At 41.6% G+C, this 17,783-nt stretch overlaps 1 protein-coding gene across 5 annotated transcripts in view; it reads right to left on the reverse strand.

The window, feature by feature from the left end:
- The window catches only part of ADCY8 (adenylate cyclase 8), a 250,150-nt gene that overhangs the window by 57,651 nt on the left and 174,716 nt on the right, over positions 1–17,783 (reverse strand). For all 5 annotated transcript variants that reach the window (XM_089335713.1, XM_051844023.3, XM_051844024.3 and 2 more), the window contains one exon: positions 8,486–8,586. In XM_089335713.1, coding sequence (XP_089191839.1) covers positions 8,486–8,586 — 101 coding nt within the window. The remainder of the gene's footprint in view (positions 1–8,485; positions 8,587–17,783) is intronic.

Raw genomic sequence — 17,783 nt, forward strand, 5'->3', positions numbered from 1 at the left:
TCTGCTATTTATTTCATGAATTGAAGGTCATTCATCTGGCTTTCATCTCTCCTACTGCCTGATGTTTAGTGAATTAAATTGGACCTATGTCTTCTCTCATTATCTCTTAATATTGTCCTGTCTGAACTTGCTAATTTATTAGAATAAAACTAGTATAACTAATGTATTGATGTCTGACCATGTGCTATAGGATCTATGTTGAGCACTTCCTATATTCTCATTTCTAGTTCTAAGAACACACCTAGGTTGTGTTTTGATCGCTCTCTCTTTCTCATTCCCTCTGTGTTTTAGATGAAGACGTAAGGCTCAGAAGGAAGGCATTACTTCCCAGGGGCCATTCATTCGGTAAGTGTTACAGTTAGGATTTAAAGTCTACTCTGCTCTGCCATCCTGCCATTCTAATCACCTTGGTGACTAACAGTATCTGGTGAGTTTCCCACGCATGCAGTCATCTGTTTTCCTTCTGTGGTTTTGCCATAATAACTGTTCATTCACAGGTTTTCCCCCCAGGCACAGTGGTGGCATCAGGGGTACTGGGATAAAGGATGCATCGTCCTTCTAGGAGATCATGGTCCAGAGTGGGATGGAGGTGTGCTACTGATGAGCTACCATATAATGTGCTGTGATCTATGGAGAATTACAGAAAACAGGGAAGGGAGGTAAGGGAGTTTCACAAAAGAGGTGATATTTGGGTTAAAGATTGGGGTTTAAAAATAAAGAGAAGGTTCAAAGTGGGGAACATGAACAAAACATCAGAGGAATGAGAATGACCAGTGTTTTTAGGGGTTTCCAATAATCCAGGTGCTGAGGCTGTGGGACAGGAGGGGATAAGGCATAATACATGCTGTGCTATGGAACTATGGCCCTATAGGTGATGTGCACATGTTTCAGATGTCTAATGAGAGAATGACCTGATCAGATACTTGTATTTGAAAGACAACTATTGTAGGAGGTGGAGGATGCACTGAAGAGGAAACATGCTTAGAAGATTAAATTAACAGTGGCATGGGTTAACCAGGATGAGCCTGGGGCAACAGCACTGATATTGGGAAAGGCAGGAAAAAGTGTGGGGAAATTTCCAGCTGTGTGCACAGGGGTATTGAAGAGACGGAAGTCAGGAGTGTCAGTAATGTTTTTACCATCGTACCTGGTCAGTATAGGGAGAGCAGCTAGTTTGCACAGGGGCCGGTGGATTTGATTCAGGGGAATGTAAATGTTTGGCCCTTGTGGATCACCCACTGGGATATTTGTGAGTGAACAGCTTGGGTGAACAGGGGTGGCTGGAGATTCTGTGAGTGGAAGGACTTGTCCAAGGAGGGAATGGACAGTAAAAAGACAGAGGATGCAGGATGGGACTGAGGGAGGAGACAATGGACTGGAAGAGAAGGCAGCAAAGGGAATTTGGGAAATGTGTTTAGGGCAGCCAGGGATAAGGAATTTACAAGGTGTGGGTAGCCAAGAGTGTCCATTCCTTCTTCCTGGTCAAGCAACTTGAAGGCTGGGATATGATTGCTTCCACAGCCCCAGGTATTGTTGTTGGAGGGTTTTGTTCTTTTTCATTTGCACAGTTTTGATTTTGTGGATCACCTTGACAAGAAATCTCTGTGGGAGTTGTAGATACAAACAGAAGGTTTGTGCAGCAGTATGTCCCCAGAGGGATTCAGGCAGATGGGAAGCCTCCCCCAAAGCAGACTGCAATAGCACTGCCTGACAATGCTCCATTATTCCTGGGTACCCAGGGGAGGCAAAGCAAGGAGAAGGCAGGCAATCGCTTTGTCAGGCAGCCCCACGAGAGGAGGGGCAACTTCCAAGGCTGATGTGTCTCAATAACGTGAGGCAGCCATGGAGAATGGAGAATAAGGATGTCTTGTTTCAGGTGTGAGGCAGAAGCAAACCCGAGGAAGGCAAGTCTGAAAGCTGCTTGGCAGGGCCTCTGAAGTCTACATGGTGACCACTATCAGCTAAAGTCTATGGTGTCAGCATGGTATCCTGGGGCTTTCAGAATGTTTATGGAAAAGTGCATATTATGGGAAAACTTGTTTGGATTTCAAATTCTTTTGTACCCAAATAATCTTTCAATTGAAAATTTCCATGAACTTTCTGAAGTTCCCTTGTGCAAGGACCTTAGAAAACTGATTTTGGTTCTCACTCCTACCTTTTCTCTCTCTCTCTGTCTCAGTACTCCAGGCCCAGGCCATATTGAAATAAATGCAGCCTGTCCCAAAGGCAATGCAATGTGTCTGCACTTAACTTGGGCATATTTATCCTGCAGGTCTCAGATTTCTTTTGGACACTTCTGTGACACCTGGCACAGTGCTAGTATACAGAAGGTGCTCAATGAATGCCATTGACATACTTTGTGAGGGTAGAGAAGGCTCTGTTCCTCTCCTCACCGGCCTTTACAGGGAAGAGGACCGCTGCCTGCACTCCCAGGTTTGCTCTCTCCCCGCTTACTCTGTTCTCCAGGCAGGCGCAAGTACTAATCCAGACCTGTCTAGGGTGCTCAGAGGAATAGGATCACTGTCAAAGGTTAGTGTTCATGCACAGTTAAGACACCTATCCTCTCCTCCTCTTAGCTCCATGGGGCTGATGCAGAAGCCAGAGCCTTGATCTGCCCTAAGGGGGAGGCTGAGTATGTCTTCCTTTAGGCAAGGAGGCCCAGATCGGCTTAGCCTTGGCCCTGGGCATAGATGCACACCTTCTCAGGCGCACCTCACTCAGTTCTGGCACTGATGGCCGTGTCTTTGTTTGATCTTGGTCAGCACCACAGTGTGAAGATCTCACATGAGTTTCAAGGCAGGGTCTAAGGGTAGGTGCATTTTCAAGGGGTTCCTCATGGAGCAGGTGAATCACACTCTAAATTCTAGCTTTTACTGCAGTGTTGCCTGGGCTATTAGGCACCTGCTCAGAAGTTTATAAAATTGACACTATGTTGCTCATTTAGCTGTTGGGCTTTTGTATACTCTTTGGGGAATAGGAAGGGTCAGCAGAGAATGCTGTAGGGCCGTGTGAGAAAATTCTTTCACGGAATCCACTTGAATCATGACCCAGTATTAAATGACTTCCTAGCTTTGCTGCAGAAGGGAGAGGAAAGATAGGCAGGTATGGTTCAGTTCTAAGAGCAGAGCTATGTGTACTTGAACCTGAAGTTGTAAATCAGAACTGTAGCATGGCTTGGGTAAGGTAAGGAACTTTCTGAGCATAGTTTTTAAATATGTGAAATCAAGATTTTTAAGCTTGCCTTTGAAAGGAGGCTCAGCAGCTAAATCTAGTAATAAAGCCATTTAGTAAGAACTCAAAATATTGGTCCTTTTCCTGTGTTCATAGTGAAATTTGGGAAAAACGAGGAACTTTAAGGTTCTATGGGAAAAGTATTAATTACAAGACAGGCATTTGAAGCAAGATACTGGCACTGAGTACCTTGGTTAGCAAAGTAAAATGCCTCTGGAAAACTCTGCAGCAGCTCCTCCGTCTTCGTTTATTTCTGCACACATAAACATTATAACGTCGTGTTGTAAATTTCATCTAATTATAGAGCTACTCAGGCATCCAGGGGTTCTGAATTTGCATTTGCATTGTTGGTGCACATTAAAGGCAAGAAAACCTTTCATTTCTGAAACTGAGTCTCAAAAAGAATGACAAGGAATTGGCAAACAGCTCTACCAAATCCTTTCTAGACATTAAGTGCTAATCACTCCCTGCAGTCTGTCTTCAGAGCAGGGTTTGGGTTGATATCATGCTTTGACGTTTGCTGGGGAGGCAGGGAGCAGTGAGCAACTGCATATGGTAGTTTGCGGTGCACTAGGACACAGAATCTCAGATCACACCGAAAGATGACATTTGAGAGACACTTTAGAATGCGCAGAGAGCTTCTGAGCCTTGTTGCAACTCTTAGAGATACACATTCACAGACCTTTGAACAGGTGAAAATTCTATGGCCTAGAAAGGGAAAAGGGACCAAAATTTGCTAAAAATGAACATGGCTAATTTACTTCTTCCTGCAATACTGCAAAAATGGGCATTATTGTTTCCATTTTACAGATAAGGAAACTGAGGCCTCAGAGAGATTACATGCTTACATATAGCTGGTAAGATTAACAGAAAATAATAAGACCCAGTGCCTCTTTCATTCTTCTCTTCCTTCTGACCTTCCCTTGCTCACTACCCACCTCCCTTTCTCCTCTTTCATCATTTCTGTCTGTCTGCCTCTCTGGTACATTGAAGATACATTATTATGTAATCAAAAAAATCTTTTAAAGTGTTTTTCCAGAGTTTGCTCTCCTCAGAGCAAAGTCTATGTGCATGTGGAAAAGAAAGAATGGCACTGGGTATTGTCTTTCTTTGTAGGGTTCACTAACTTTGCTTTGGGGGCTGGGGATTAGCTGTGGTCCTATGAGTAGAGATGGCCTCATCTGCTAAAAAACCCATGCCAGAAGAAATGTGAAGGAGAGGCACCCACCATCTGCCTCGGTGCAAACATCAATCAGAAAGAAAATGAGTTGGCGAGGAAACCATCACATATTAAAGCGAGTTTTTGACGTGTCTGGGGCAAATGAGCCTCCCAATTCCCACAACAGGTGGACTGGCTGGTCCAAGCTCAGCTTTGAAATTTCCTTCATTGTCAGGTTTTCCCCTTCACTAAGTAGGTGAGGTTGGGCCCTGGCTGTATTTCAATTCCAGGCTGCAGCTTGAACCCAGGAAATCAGGAAACTCTGCTGGCTGGCTGCTGGGTAAAATTCTGGGCCTCTCTCTCTGTGAATCCAGGAATCAGGATGCCAGGGCTGGATTCCCTCCCTGCTCATGCCATATGGGAAGGTGGCATGCCCCCAGTCCTCCTCTGTCCTCTTCTGCCTCCTAGAGAGCTCCTTCAGGAGGCATTTGCACAGCCACTGTCACCTCCTCTGGGAAGCCCACCTTGATCTCTTTTCCTCACTCCCACCCATATATCCTATCCCATCTTATCATTTCCCTATCGTGATTGTGAATGCCCTGTCACAGCTGCTCATCTGATTGCCTTTTATCCCTATTGTCTTGTAAGCTTCATGATTGCAAGGCCCTGACTGTGTCTCAACTGGCACAGATGGCACATAGTAGGTGTTCAGAGATGTTTGTTGAGAAAGTTAATACCACAATCCTCTTGGCTCCCACTTCCCCACAGAGAGAAGTGAAGAGGGGGTCCAGAAAGCTTGTGTGACTATGACAAGACTCCACCAACATTCACAGGTCTGTTCCAAGATCCCCTTTCCCAGATTCTCACAGGCTCCTGGATAGTCAGAGAACCCATTCTCTCCTGGTGCTCCCTAGTACCCTTCTGTATTTCATATGCATATATGCATGTAGCGTCCCAGAAGAATTTTTTGTCCCCTTTTTGTTCAGAGATATGTTCTGGTACATAATAAACTTTCAATGGCTATTGTTGGAAGACTTTCCTAGCACACTTTTGGCAGAAGTACATAGGCCTTCTCTCTCTCTCTCTCTCTCTCTAAGACTTAAAAAACTTTAAAGCCTATCAGAGAGGCAGACACTCAAATACATACATATACACGTGGAGGGGGAGAGAGTGAACACACACACACATACACACACAGACAAAGAGGGAGAGGGAGAGGGAGAGAGGGAGAGGGGGAGAGAGGGGGGAGAGAGAGAGAGAGAGCGAGAGATTGCGTTGGATCCAGGAACTAGGAATGCAATTGAGGTCTCCCACATGGTTAAGAGGAAACCAATTACTTGAGCCATTTCCATTGCCTCTCAGGATTTGCATTGGTGGGAAGCTGGAATAAGGAGTCAGAGCCAGGAGCTGAACCCAGGGACTCCAATGTGGGATGCTAGGACACAAGTGTTTTAGCTGCCAGGTTAAATGCCTACTCCCAAGAACTTCTTCAAATTGTAAAATGAGGCATCAAGAAAACCACACAAAAACACAGCTTAACTAGTTATGAAGTGTTTGCCTGTGTAACAACTCCTGGCTCCTGAAATAGACCCTGCAGAGCACACCCAAGGCCCATCAGTGTGCCCTGTCCCAATCCCAATCCTTTCTACCAACTCCAATTAATCACTTTCCGTTTCTGGATAGTTTTATCATCCATTCTTGAATGTTATAGTTTATTCTTACTCATTTTTAAAAATCAAATTTAAATTCCCTTTTAAATCTTGAACAAAACTAAGTTCTCTCTCCCTTTATTTTCCTTGCAACTTATTTATTGAAGAATATGTGCTTTTGCTGCTGTCTGGATTTCACTGGGGCCACTCATTCAATACCCTCTGTGCTCTGTAATTCCTGCCAAACGGAATCTGGATTCAAAAGCCTGATCAGACTTGGGCTTAATCCCTCTCCTGTTCTTCCATCATGAGCTATGGTTGTCTCTCCATTTTGTGCTGAAGTTCCTTTGATGTTCAATTCCCAGATCCATTAATTCTTGGTGAGGGGGATTTGGCATATGGTGACATTTTAGCTATGAAATTTATTTAAAAATTATTGACCTGGATACTTTCATGATTTTTCTTTTTAAGGTACAGTTCATATGGGAAACAGAAAAAAAAAATACTTGCTTCATCTGTTCACTAATCTGCAAGATAATGTAATCAGTTTCCTATCATTCACCCCAAATTTTCAACTTTAAAAACTATCACTATAAACTCACAACATTTGCTGGGTTTTTGTTGAATGTTTGAATAATTATCTACAGTGAAGTTCAATCAAAGTTCAGTCAAAGTCAAAGTTCATCTCTGGACAGTGACGAATGTTCATCTTTGGACAGATCTTTAATATGGCTTCTGAATCCTTTTCATGGTTCCTTGCATTTTTGTAGGACACGCTTTCCACTTTGCCAGTGATGTTTCCTAAATGAGATTTGTCTTCCATTCTTATTCCTTCATTCTACTCAACTCAAAATGATGGCTTTTCTGCAAATAGTTCCTTGCACAATCCAGTTGGAATGAATTACTGATTGTGATACAAGGCAGTTACGTTGTCAAAAGCGAAGACTTTGGCCCTGGGTCCAAATTCCAGCTGACATGTTTTATAGAGGTGTGACCTGGGATAAATCTTCATCCATCAAATGGGTATTAGAAATGCTGCCTCTCATAATGCTTATCTTTGAGGCTTTACTGAGAAAATCCATGCAAAAGATTTAGCATTTTCCTGGCATATAGTAAATCCTTGGTAATTGCGAGCCATTTTTAATGTCTCCGTCTCCTTCTAAATTATATCTCACAGGCTAGAGATTTCCTTTTGCAAAATTACATCATGCTCAGGGGCTAGCATGTAATAGATATTTGTCTGTGATAAATACTTTTGTCTATAATGCATATTTTAAAAATTAATTATTTTTAACCACATGAGAGAAAACTCATGATAAATTTGGGAAGAAAAAATTTAACCCAGAAAGCAATCAGGAACTAGCTTGCAAGACAGGAAACAGGAAAAGGGAGGGTTATTGGACTAATCCAGATTTAGGCTCAATTTCTGGGTTTGACACCTAAAACTTGTGTGATATAAGCATGTGTCTAACAAGCATGAGGAACTGAGGCTTTAGGGTTAGGTTTGCTGGGCGTGAGGCTAGGCTGCAATATGATTCAACTGAGAATCTGGGCAACTGCATTCACCAGTCTGAGCTCCAGTTCTCTCCTCTTTAATGTGGCTATAACCATTGTGCCTAGGGTTGCCATGAGGATTCATGTGTAATTGTATGTAAAATATCTGGAACAGTACACATACAGACGTTTGTACTATTATTGAAGTGCCAGTTTTGCTGACCCAAGAAGCAATGATATTGTATCTGTGAATCACTCACATTAACAAATGAACAAATAAATGGCTGTAACAGTTTCCTTGTTCATGAGTGCTATGTCCAGTGAGAGTGGAGCCTATTCTGATTTTTGTGGCATTTTTATTTTGACTGGGGAAAGACTCTTGCCTTGGCAGAATAATAAGACTATTATTCAGGGTAGGATGATCAGAATAGACACTGCAGTTGTCAAACATTTTGATGTGAACTGTGTATCTTGACATTTTATTATTTTTATTTATTTATTTATTTATTTTTTTTGACAGGCAGAGTGGACAGTGAGAGAGAGAGACAGAGAGAAAGGTCTTCCTTTGCCGTTGGTTCACCCTCCAATGGCCGCCGCGGCCAGCGCGCTGCGGCCAGCGCACCGCGCCTATCCGATGGCAGGAGCCAGGTGCCTATCCTGGTCTCCCATGGGGTGCAGGGCCCAAGTACTTGGGCCATCCTCCACTGCACTCCCTGGCCACAGCAGAGAGCTGGCCTGGAAGAGGGCAACCGGGACAGAATCCGGTGCCCCGACCGGGACTAGAACCCGGTGTGCCGGCACCGCAAGGTGGAGGGTCAGCCTAGTGAGCCGCGGCGCTGGCTTGTCTTGTCATTTTAAATACTGGTCCCTTGAAAAGGTCAAGTGGCTGACTCCAGGTGCACAACACCATCTCTAAGACATTGACCAGATAACTTAGTCCTTTTATACTTACCTTGAAGAAGGAAGCAAACTTTGTATTGTCGTGATAAATAGAAGAACAATAAATGCACAGACTAAGTTTGACTTGAATACTTCATCCCTCATTTGAGAATACTGTAATTAAAAAGAGAGAGAGAGAGCAAATGAATTACTTTGCAACAGAGTTGAGTTTTTGGAAGAGTTAAGTTTGAGGAGAGTTTGGGGTTGGGGGAAACAGTAAGAAGGAACAAAGCAGTTAAATCTTAAAACAGATAAACAAACAAGAATCCGTATCTTATAATCTTAATGGAACATTATCTTTCAGTGTGATACAATCTCATTCAAAATGAAGGTGGTATGGGAGGGGAACTTTGCATGAGCTTATCCAGTTTTTTGCCTCACTTTGAACTAATATCATTTTAACAGAACAGTAGAAAACACAACCACAGTGACTTTCTTCACACGTAAATGTAAGTCAAGCTCGGGATTTTGCTTTCTTTCTCGATTTGTTTAGGGATATGGGGAACTATTTGCCCAGGAGTCTTTCTGCCTCTATTTTTGTTAAACTATTGAAAATGAGTTCACAGAATCTTAGAATAGAAAGTAGCCTAAGAGATTTAAAAAATGTAGCCCTTTCATTTCATAGAGAAACCAAGACTGAGAGACCAATGTGTTTGACGCCCTTTGGTTGTCTGATAGAGGTGGCCCTGAGGAATAATAATAACGTTATTTCCATTACTCAGAGTACTTAGTAATTCCATTGCTGAGCTTAAAACCTTCTGGAAGGTCAGAACTGAATGTGGACTTCCCTTTTCCTGCCTTGTCTCCTGAACCATCTTGGAATTTTTAAGCTGAAGATTAATCTTTCAGAAGGAAGGAAGGATTGATTTTTTAAAAGAGTAAAAGATCTTAAAATTAACTAAATGAAACCTCTCATGTTACCTCACATATATCACATCATTGAAAATATACACAAAGTAGTACATTCAAAGGAAGAGACATGCCTGAATTCCTTCTAACAACCAATTGCACAAGATATAATTATTTTTTGCTGGCTGACTGATAATTTCAAACTGGCTTCATAATATGGATTTGTTGATGGTATTTTTTCAAACAACAGCAACAACCAATAACAGTTATCTTGGGTGTACTTCATGCTTCCCCTTTTTATTGTCAGCATCTTCATCTTTACTTTCTGTCACTGTCACTAGCCCTCACAGCCTCTTAGACTTGTAGGGGACCATCACCTTCCCACTTCAGAGATCCTCTCCGTAACATCCCTGTTGTCTACTCACATGGATGTTGATAATCCTCAGCTGATCTTCTCTGCTTTGTCTGGGGAAGTGGGTTTCTTTGTAAGCTGGGCCATAGCATGTTAAATATTCCTAGGTACTCCCAGTGCCTGAGCCAGAGACTTACTCCTTTGTGAAGAGTCCCTTTCCATCGCTGGCCGGTCCTCACTATGAAAAGAGTCTTTCCTATAGATACTAAACCTGAGGCTCTGTGAACCCTTTCCTGAATATTTCTTGGTGATGGCTTGAAAAAAGTCACAGAATCCTTATTTGCCCAGATTAAAGGTGCATATGGTTTCATGTTTTCCTTTTTCTTCAGATGGTAAGCTGTGTGAAGAGAAAGAAGGCTTGCTTTTCCTCCAAACCTGCAAGTCTTTTCCTGTGAACAAAGCCAATTTTTTGAACCTCACTTCTGTTTTTTTTTTTTCCTGTCAAATGGGGACATTAATACAAGTCACAGCTATTGCAATAATAAAACATTTGATTATTTTCATGTATGAAATCCAGCGTCTAGCATAGCGACACTACAGAAGAGCCCTATAGTTGTGAAGTTGCTGTCAATCAAATATAAAATATAGGGTTTCAGAATGGAGTCCTTTATTATTTTGAAAATGTAAGGAAAACAGGACTATGAAAAGAACATTCCTCATTAGCTCGGATTGATAGGGTACTGGGATTGAGTGGTGATTCATTTAACTTCCTCTTGACTTGTGAAAGTCTGAAAATTCTGATTCATAGTGATATTAGATTAGTTGTTTGCTCCTGCCTGCCAAAGTTAGACCCCCCTTGTTTTGCATCTGTTCTGTCCTCACCTGACATGGACTATTCTATAGCTAGACTACCTGTATTTGAATGCAAATCCAGCACTTACCAGCTATGCAATCCTGAACAGATTCACTAAGTTTTCTATTTTTGTTTCCTTATCTTGAAAATGGGTACAATAATATGAACTATTCATACTGTTTTTGGACTGAGTAGAACAACAAGCTGCTTAAGAGTAGTCTGATATTACAGTAAAAATAAAATCACAAAACATATCAGCAAAGTATCTGACATAGAAAAATGCAAAAAATAGCCATGACCATGTAGTTTAAGTTTTATGGTCTCACTTTATGCATCTAAATAAGAAATGGAATGGTTCAATAAGGTCTAAATGTCCTGAAGATAAAAATCTGTATTTATTCTCAATGTCTTATTCCAGAGTCTAGCATCCTAATCCATCAGAAATTTTATCCTTGTACCTGGCCTTCTTTTCTTTGCCACTTGCCTTCTTGATCATCTTAATGCAATCATTGTAAATCTAATAGGAGTTGGTGGGAAGAGAAATAAAACATTTGGAAGTTTATGGTGCATTTTTCTTCAAATCTTTAAGCCTCCCTTTAACTCTGATTTTCTTGAAAGGGGACAGAGAAAACTGAGAAATTCTAACTTAGATAAGAGCCCGTTGTACTCCATTGGCTGAAGGATTATGTAGATTCCCATGTGTGGCAATTCCTTGTTTTTATGTGGCTGCTGGTGGGGAAAACAAAGTCATGTTAAATAAAAACTTTGGAAATATTCAGCACAGAACTTGGTTCATGGCAAGTATTGTTTGTGATAGTTGTTATCACACAAAAAAATGGGCAAAATCTAGTAGCTGATTTCCATGTAAAAACTGAAGCTTATCTTTACTTTGGTCTATTGTTGGGCCAAACTGGTTTTGCTGCTGCTTGAAAACATTCATTCACACAACTGACTCTAGAATGCTTGAACTGATTTGACTTTGCGTGGAAGTCACAGCTTACACATCTTGTGAGTTCAAGGAATCATAATTCTCTTCCTTCTATCCTAAGAGAAATGGTGATTCATGTGTCCACTCATTCACTTAACTGACTTTCACAGGGGCATGGTTAGCCATGGTGATTTGCACTTGTTTTAGTCTATTTTTATCAAAATTTTGGATTCTTCAAGGACAATGCTTTAGATTGCTTGGGTATATTGTATAGACATATGTGTATGTTTTTGTGTGTGCAGAGTGAAAAGGGGATAAAAGAAATGTTCATGATTTCAGTTTTGCCATTTTTTTTTGCCTCTAAGGTATTTGCCTCATGCATTGCTTCATAACCCCTCCAACACATGCTACTTGCTACATTATCAACCCATTCCCAAAGGTATGGGAAACAGTCCTATGAAGATGTGGTAGGATCTTTCATTGTGATAGTACAGTCTGGACTAGGTGACACAGTGAATTTGATTTGAATGCTAATTCTGTTGCCTTCTACAGGTGTGAGTATTGGAAAACTGCTCACATTCTCTGCGTCTTCTTCACTTGCCAAATAGTAAAGTGAATACCTTCAGGTCAGGATGTTGCAATAATTAAATCAAATATATATATATATATATATATATAATATTCATGATAAGTTGGCAAGTGATCGACAAATACTAATTTACTTGTGACATCCCTGCATTAGCCTCTGAGGCACTTAATAAGGACACTTCAAAAAAAGTGCATGGAAAATTCAGTTAAAAGATAAGTTTATGGCTGGCACCGCGGCTCAATAAGCTAATCCTCTGCCTGCGGCGCCAGCACATAGAGTTCTAGTCCTGGTTGGGGTGCCGGATTCTGTCCCGGTTGCTCCTCTTCCAGGCCAGCTCTCTGCTATGGCCCGGGAGTGCAGAGGAGGATGGCCCAGATCCTTGGGCCCTGCACCCCATGGGAGACCAGGAGAAGCACCTGGCTCCTGCCTTCGGATCAGCACGGTGTGCCGGCCGCAGCACCAGCTGCAGCGGCCATTGGAGGGTGAACCAACGGCAAAGGAAGACCTTTCTCTCTGTCTCTCTCTCACTGTCCACTCTGCCTATCAAAAAAGAAAAAAAGGTAAGTTTATATTGCTGTAATTTTTTTTAAATACACAGATATGAGGGGTCTTCAAACAGTTCATGGAAGTTGAGTATAATGAAATACCTATTCATGGATTCCAGCTTTTTGTATCAAAACAAAATTGCCTGTTAAAAGTTTACTTATTTGGGGCTGGCGCTGTGGCTTAGTGGGTTAAGACTCTGCCTGTGGTGTTGGCATCCCATATTAGCTCAGTTCATGTTCCAGCTGCTCCTCTTCTGATCCAGCTCTCTGCTATGGCCTGAGAAAGCAGAAGATGTCCCAAGTGCTTAGGCCCCCGTACCTGTGTGGGAGACCCAGAAGAAGCTCCTGGCTCCTGGCTTTGGATCTGCCCAGCTTTAGCAGTTGCAGCCATTTGCGGAGTGAACCAGCAGATATAAGATCTCTCTTTCTGTCTGTCCCTCTCTCTGTCTGTAACTCTTTCTTAAGTTTCTTAAATAAATAAATAAAATCTTTAAAAAATTTGTTTATTTGAGAGAGAGTGAGAGCGAGAGTTAGAGAAAGAGAGAGAGAGAGAAAGAGAGAGAGAATGCTATTATCTCCTGTTTCATTTCTCAAATGCTTGTCTGAACCTGGCCAAAGCTGGGAGCCAGGAACAATACAGATCTTTTTCATAGGTGACAAGGACTCAACCATTCAAGTTATTGCCATTGATTCCCAGAGTTGCAATAACAGATAGTTATAAGCAGGAACTGAAGCCAGATATCAAACCCAGCTACTCTAATATGGGATGTGGGCAAGCTAACCAGCATCTTTTTTTTTTTTTTTAGATTTTTATTTACTTATTTGAGAGGTAGAGTTTCAGACAGTGAGAAGGAGAGACAGAGAGAAAGGTCTTCCATCCATTGGTTCACTTCCCCAGATGGCTGCAATGGCCAGAGCTGCGCTGATCTGAAGCTAGGAGCCAGGAGCCTCCTCTGGGTCTCTCACGTGGGTGCAGGGGCTCAAGCATGTGGGCCATCTTCTACTTCTTTCCCAGGCCATAACAGAGAGCTGGAGTGGGAGAGAGGTAGCCAGAACTAGAACCGGCATCCATATGGAATGCCAATGCCGCAGGTGGAGGATTAACCTACTGTGCCACAGTGCTGACCCCAACCAGCATCTTAAAGACTAAGCTAAATGCCTGCTCTCCAAACTCATCTTTTCCTATGAACTTTTGCAGTCCCCTAGTATTATCTGTATGTTATCTGCATAACACCCTTGTGAAATAGCCATGGATATTCCAATTTTTAGGAAAGGAAGTTCAATGATTAGCCCAAGATACAGCTGAAGTGTAGGTTCCTAGGGTGTGATGGACATTGCTTTTTATCTCCCTACAGCACATAGTATCTGATGCCTGGTGGAGTGTACACAAATGGAGAACAAACCAAATAGAGTGAAGGTTCTGAACTGGTCACATGGACTTCCTAGGAATCATAATTATGGAAGGAAGGACAATTCTTGCCGATCATATTGAAACTTCCCTGTGAAATGATGTAAACCCTTGGCTGGCTTGTTCTCATTGCAGGAGGCACAGTCTTCAAGGATGACCAAGCACTAAATGTCCTAAAAGAGAAAGACTATCTTTCACATCTCATTTGGAGGATGGTAATAATAGGGAATTTAATAATCAAATCATTCGATAAAAGACAATCAAGTAATGGTTACATATTTGAACACATCTGGGGGGCCAAGGTGATCACTGCTTATGCTCTAATTGTCCAGAGACCTGGATGAGAACAATCCTCCTAATAGGCTATCAGTTTGTCCTTGGTTAGAGTTATGAAGGTTGGGAATCTGGTCCTGTTAAGATTGACCCTCTCAGCTCTAGAAGAAGTGTGAGATTTATTTTTAAGTGAAGATTTAGCCTCACAACGTAAACAGCATAAGATTAATCAGGATGAGGGAAAAGAAAATCTAGTGCATTTATTCAAACTTCTATTACTTGACTATAGTGTCATGACAATTTTCATACTAACCTCTAGGGGCAGATGATTATCATCATGTCAGTGAGATCAAGGACCCCATCTGTGAGACAAATCATCAATGGAAGGAATCTACCCAGCAATCAAGTCTATGTTTTTTCTTCTTTTAACAAATGCTAAACACTTTTAAGTTAAATGAGGATTTTTCTTGTGCATGGCCATGTCTGGTTGAATGACAAAATGATATTGACTTGTTAGTACCTACTAATGGTCAGCTAACTGATAAATGGTCCTCTGTGCCCACTTCAGCTCCAAAGTGAGATTTGAACAAAGGTCTGTTTGATCTCGGAGTCTGTGCTTCTGGGTCCATTATGAGCCATATAGAGACATGCCCTGTAACCCTACAGGAGGCCATACTGATCTTCACTTTGGACCTTCTGATATGAGCTGATCTTTGATGGCAGGGAACCAGCAGAAGGTTTTAGTCTTCTCTCTTGAAACTTCACTGAAAAAGGGTCAGATCCAAATTGGCTTGTGTCTTTCGGTTCTTAGATTTTGCAGAAAATATCCTGAGACCAGGCAGTATCCTCCAATTATCTTCTTAACCTGAGTCTGGATGTGAGGTAGGTGATCTTCCCAAGTACACTCAGCCATGAACAGAGGAAGATGACTGACATTTCGCAATGAGAGAATCTCAAAACAGTGTTTTTCAAAATGTACATCTTCCTTCAAAATCAGAAAGTTGGGGCCATTTGAAACAAGCTCCTCACTGATTCTTGAGTTTGAGAACTATTAATCAAGGGCAAAGAGGAATTTATTGCATAAATTTGTCACAAGGACAAAAGGGGACTTCTGTTGAAAAAAGATTTTCAGAATTATGCAGAAAGATATCAGCATTGAAAGAAGGAAGGGCATTTAATTTTCATTGATAACATTTGATTGAACACTTAACCTACTCAAAGACCCACATGTAAAACATAAGTACCTGATAAATTTTGAAGCTTATGTATCAAACATCCTAATCTTCATTCAGGATGAGTAAGCTGCCTCATTCTAAGGTGGTGACATTGTTTTTGGAACAGAAAGCTTCATGAGCTCATTCCAAATAAATGTTCCAATGCTATCAAGTTCTTTTAAGGCAGCAAAGGTTTGGGATTGGTTTCTCTGGTTTGGAAATATGTATAAATAATTGTAATTAATTTCCTTCCTCATCCTATGCTTCATTCAGACTCTTGTCCCAGAAAAGAAATGAGGACTGAAGACTGAGAAACATCATCTTCTTGTAAGTGGTTTTTTTTTTTTTTTTTTGGACAGGCAGAATGGACAGTGAGAGAGAGAGACAGAGAGAAAGGTCTTACTTTTGCCGTTGGTTCACCCTCCAATGGCTGCTGCGGCCGGTGCACCACGCTGATCCGATGGCAGGAGCCAGGAGCCAGGTGCTTCTCCTGGTCTCCCATGGGGTGCAGGGCCCAAGCACTTGGGCCATCCTCCACTGCACTCCCGGGCCATAGCAGAGAGCTGGCCTGGAAGAGGGGCAACCGGGACAGAATCTGGCGCCCCGACCGGGACTAGAACCTGGTGTGCCGGCGCCGCTAGGTGGAGGATTAGCCTATTGAGGTGCGGCGTCGGCCTGTAAGTGTTCTGAAAATGGGAAGGTTCAAGGGAAATGAGTCTGCAGAGGGCTGCATTCCTCACTGTGTAAAGAAGCTCACAAATCAGTGAGATAAAGATGAACGTCATCAGACAAGTGTGCAAATCCCAAAAGGAGAAATATGAACAAAACACATACAAAAGACCTTCAACCTCAATCAGAATTAAAAAAAAGATTAGGGAGACATTGTTTGCTTCCTATCAAATTGACAATTTTAAAAACATATGAAGTTTCAGATGTGTCTCAAGCATTTTAAAATGTGCATTATCTTGACCTACTTTTTGGATTTTACCCTAAGGAGATAAATGAGTCTGCATGGATGATTTAACTATGACAATGACCATTGCAGCAGAGTTGGTAATTTATAATAGTGAAAAACTGAAAAAAAAACCGAAAATGATTAAAATGTACAATGCAGTAGTGTATAATTTCTAAAATTACTTTGCAATGAAATACTTAATAGTATGGGAAAAGGATATTAGCACTATATTACAAAGTACTATTTGACAAAATGATCCTTTTTATAAAAATTGCATAGATAAGTATATGGAGACTCACTGGTGTGAAAATAGCCTGACAGATGCCAAAATATTCACAGTGCTTATCCTGGTATGAAAGATCAGAAGAAATTTCATTTTATTCTTGTTGCCTGATATGTTTTGTATAAACTTTTTTAGTGAAAATTCATCTCTTTTTTTTGACAAAGATCCAATATGATTAAAAATATGTAAAATGTTGTTTTCTATCTCTTTACCATAGTTCTAGCCTTTGATTGCTTATGAGATTTGTAAACTCCCTTGGGAAATAACCTGACAAAAGATGGGCAGAAGACTGCTTTGTGAAATGTGGCAGGGGCTGAAAGGGACTCTGTGAATGGACTAGGTCCCCTCGCTGTGTCCAGGTTCTGCTCAGAGTCCTCATAAAGCTACTGGGGAGAGGGCGTGTTGAAAGGCACCCCAGGCTGACTGAGATCCAATCCTTGGGTGCCATGAGGTCTACACTGGGGACTCTATAGATTGGAATGAGGTGCCACTAACAATGACACTGGGAAAGCAGAGGTAAACCAGGATTGTCCCAGACAAAACTGGCATATAGTCATCATGATCATGGGGATTTGTGGATTCATAGCTCCTGTTGCTGACAGGTGAGGTACTGTCCAACCTTCTTACTCACAGAAACCAAGGACAAGAGGAGGGAAAATGTTTCGTCCAAACTTAGCTAAGCCACATGCGTCATGAGCATGCTTTTTCGGAAGCTTGACTCAAAACAACCATGGGGGAGGTGGGCTGGGGAGCCACCTTGCAATTCGATGGTAGGGAACTAGCAGAAGGCTACAGTCTTCTCTCCTCAAACTCCACTGAAAAAAGGTCAGATCCAAACCGGACTGTGTCATTTGGTTCTTAGAATTTGTAGAAAATATTCCCAGACCAGGCAGTATCACCCAATTATCTTCTTAACCTGAGTCTGGATTCAATTTCTTATTTACTCAAGAAGAGAATATGTTGCACTATATACTGATATACCAATTCTCATGGGCCTTAAACAGGAAATGTGAGAAAATTTGTATACATTCCAATGGAGCTTTTTATGTATTTTTTTGCTTT

The sequence above is a fragment of the Oryctolagus cuniculus genome, chromosome 6, assembly GCF_051225735.1.
Source record: "Oryctolagus cuniculus isolate XC-2025 breed Fujian yellow rabbit chromosome 6, ASM5122573v1, whole genome shotgun sequence".
NCBI lineage: Eukaryota > Metazoa > Chordata > Mammalia > Lagomorpha > Leporidae > Oryctolagus > Oryctolagus cuniculus.